Source organism: Sus scrofa, unplaced genomic scaffold (assembly GCF_000003025.6).
Source record: "Sus scrofa isolate TJ Tabasco breed Duroc unplaced genomic scaffold, Sscrofa11.1 Contig679, whole genome shotgun sequence".
NCBI lineage: Eukaryota > Metazoa > Chordata > Mammalia > Artiodactyla > Suidae > Sus > Sus scrofa.
The window spans coordinates 55,695-59,557 of NW_018085284.1; the positions used below are offsets into that span (position 1 = coordinate 55,695).

A 3,863-nucleotide genomic window follows, 5' to 3' on the forward strand; every position below is an offset into this window, starting at 1 on the left:
AGGACATGGCCCTTGCTGTTGCAGTCAAAGTCTGAATAGATCTACACTTGATCTCCTCCTGTTGTCTTGTTTTGAGAGAAAACTTTGGTCTGCATCACCAGACCAAATTCCTTCAATTTACAGAGAAATTTTGACTTCTAAAGGGAAGGCTTCCCTAAAAGTCTGAACATAGGTGAGTCCAAGAGTTGAACAGACAGTGTAGGACAGGATCAGAGAGAATGAAAGCCAAGGACATGTACCCAAAGTCCCCTGAGCACCAACTAGCACAGTTCAGATGCTGGAGATCACTTTAGTTGTTTTATGGCTTTCCTAATAATGCATTTATTGTGATGCTGAAAAAGTGAGCATTGAACTCGCAATGCAAGCGTCAGCATTGACAATTAAATTGTATTCATGGAAGCTCAGTTTGAAAAAGGAAAACCTGATTCCAGTAAAAGTGGAACCTAAATCCAAGGATCTTATTAATCACAGGAATAGACAAATAGGGAAAAGACTCAGGAAAAAGTTTTCTACCACATCATAGAAAATATACCCAATGTTGTGTTTTGTATATTTCTAATTTGAACTGTTAATTTATGCCCTTGATTATTTTTCTCTTGAGGTCTTCAGTCTGTACAGATTCTAGAAAATTTTTTCTTCATTATTTTTTTCTGAGCATCAAGAAGATATCATTGGAGCTGTAATGTTGTCAAACTAAATAAGCTTTTCTTCATCACACTGCATCAGGAGATATATGAGCATATTACCTTTATTTAGATTATTATCTTTTCCCCCTAAAGTCCATATTTCCATTTCATCTTTTTCCCTCTCTTTCTCCCTGTATCTCTCTCATACTTAAAAAAAAATCCTTTTTTTATTATTTAAATTTTTTTCTATTTTTTTATTTCCCCAATAGATTATTTTTTTCTACTATGCAGCATGGTGACCCAGCCACACATACATGTATACATTCTTTTTTCTCACATTATCATGCTCCAACATAAGTGACTAGACATAGTTCCCAGTGCTACACAGCAGGATCTCATTGCTAATCCATTCCAAAGGCAATAGTCTGCATCTAGTAACCCCAGGCTCCCAATCCATCCCACTCCCTCCCCCTTCCCCTTGTCAACCACAAAAATTTCTTTCTATATTGAGTAGGGAAGGGCCCTACCAAAAAGTAACTTCAAGTTTATTGTTACATGGGAAACTTATGAAATGGAACTTTTATATACCATTTGTATATTCTTTAGGAGAAAGACAATCTGATCTGACCAGCTTTAGCTGTAACCACTCACGGAGTAAGAAGGGTGTTTCTGGATGAGAAATGCTTGGTAGTAACTCAGTCCAGCATGCCATGGTGTGTGTGCATGTGTCTTGTAAAGCAGAGGAATCTGGTCTCATATTTTAGGTGACAAATACAGAGGCCAGAATTCAATAAACAGATGGTACTAAATGATTCAAATCCCATCCCAGAATTAATAAAGCACAGGGAACAGTATGTGAACAAGGAATTCTCCAGGTACGGAAGTTGTAGCTGTAGCAGGGCGGCCACGTTGTCTCCCAGCATCCTTGGACTCCATCTCTCATCACTCGTCCTCTTGCTCATTCCTCTGCTCCACTGATTTCCTTGCTTGGATTTGAGCATATGAAATAATAATCTTTCTCATCTCCTTTTCAATGATCATTCCCTCTGCCAGGCACACACTTATCCTGATATCTTACTAGCTCTTTCTCTCTCTTTCTTGGAGTCTTTGTTTGTTGGTCTTACTCAGACATTCAGTACAAATAACACCTCTTATCACTATCTCCTTACACCTGGTTTTGATTTTTTTCATAGCACTTGCCACATTCTGTCATATTGCATAGTATTTTTATTTGCATATCATTTTTCACCATCCTTGGATTGTGAGAGATTTGTTTTTCAGTAGTTTCTATTTATTACCTATATGTGCATGGAACATAGTTTGTACTCAATATATATTTCTCAAATCTGTGGAAGAATTTCTCATTAAAACTATAAACACATCAACTTTTGGGGCATATAATGATAATGGGAAAAAATTCCTAGTCAGAGATGAAATGAGGCATAATTCAAGGAGAACTTATCTATACCCAAAATATTAAAAACAAATTCTTGATGGCAATGGGGAAATTGCCCTACTTAGGCTATGTGAGCTATGCCCATTTGTACAAAAATTAGTCATATTATTTTCTTTTCTCCTAGTATTCAACTCCATCCTATGGAACCAGGGAACAACAATACACACATTCCAAAATTTCTTCTTCTGGGATTTTCAGAGGAACCAAAACTTCAGCCCCTCATATTTGGGCTTTTCTTCTCCATGTACCTGATCACTGTGTTTGGAAACCTGCTCATCATCCTGGCTGTCAGCTCTGACTCCCACCTCCACACACCCATGTACTTCTTCCTCTCCAACTTGTCCTTTACAGACATCTGTTTCACTTCCACCACCATCCCAAAGATGCTGTGGAATATTCAGAACAAGAGCAAACTCATAACCTTTGATGGCTGCATCACCCAGACGTATTTTTACATACTCTTTGCAAGCTTGGATGATGCTCTCCTGAGTGTGATGGCCTATGACAGGTTTGTAGCTATTTGCCACCCCCTGCACTACTCAGTTATCATGAATCTCCGACTCTGTGGATTACTGGTTCTGATATCCTGGACATTGTGTGCCATGTATTCCTTGTTACACAGCTTAATGTTATTGCGATTGTCCTTCTGTCCAGATTTGGAAATCCCCCACTTTTTCTGTGAACTCAATCAGGTGGTACAACTTGCTAGTTCTGACACATTTCTCAATAACATGGTGATGTATTTTTCAACTGTCCTGCTGTGTGGTGGTCCTTTTGCCGGAATCCTTTATTCTTACTCTAAAATAGTTTCCTGCATATGTAGAATCTCATCAGCTCAGGGGAAGTTCACAGCCTTTTCTACATGTGTATCTCACCTCTTGGTTGTCTCCTTATTTTATTGTACAAGCCTAGGAGTGTACCTCAGCTCTTCTCCTACCCAGAGCTCACACTCAAGTGTGATTGCTTCGGTGATGTACACTGTGGTCATGCCCTTGCTGAACCCCTTCATCTATAGTTTGAGGAATAAAGACATAAAGAGGGCTTTGAAGAGATTCTCCTTGGTGCCAGATTAAAGGCCCAGTTATCCAAGGGGTGATGTAATGCTCTTATTGCATGGCTTAAAGCCATGGAATGAGCAATTGTGATTCTTTGATCATTGCGGAATAAAATTTGCTCCTTTTATTTATTTCCTGGGATATTATTTTTTACTCTTCAACTTCTCCATACAATTTCATTTCCTTTTTCTTTTTTTTTTTTTTTTTTTTGTCTTTTGTCTTTTTAGAGCCACCCCTGTGGCATGCGGAGGTTGCCAGGCTAAGGGTCTAATAGGAGCTGTTGCTGCCAGCCTAGGCCAGAGCTACAGCAATGAGGGATCCAAGCAGCATCTGCAACCTATGCCACAGGTCATGGCAACACTGGATCCTTAATCCACTGAGCGAGCAAGGCCAGGTGTCAAACCCACAACTTCATGGTTCCTAGTCAGATTTGTTTCCACTGCGCCATAACAGGAACTCCTCATTTCCCTTATTAATTTTTTTTCTGTTTGATATACTAGGCAGTTTATATTTTTCCTACCTCAAAAGTTTCCTAACTTTGGTTTAGAAGTGTTCATAAATCCCATTTCTTTGTTAGGGCATCCTAGATTTATGCAGAGTAATTATTTCTGAAAGGAAATATATTCATCCCAAATAATTTTCTCTTTTCTTTCTGAAAGAACAATCATGAGTTGTACTACTCATGAAAAACTTACAAATGACAACCAAGGAAATTCACATTATTGT

General features: G+C 38.6%; 1 protein-coding gene across 1 annotated transcript; it reads left to right on the plus strand.

Annotated features, from left to right (window-relative positions):
* Window positions 1-2,393: 2,393 nt before the first annotated feature.
* LOC110259037 (olfactory receptor 7A5-like) lies at window positions 2,394-3,155 on the plus strand (the record flags this gene model as incomplete). Its single annotated transcript, XM_021082331.1, has 1 exon — window positions 2,394-3,155. A coding segment is annotated over one exon (762 nt), but the record flags the coding sequence as incomplete, so codon positions are not given.
* Window positions 3,156-3,863: the final 708 nt, after the last annotated feature.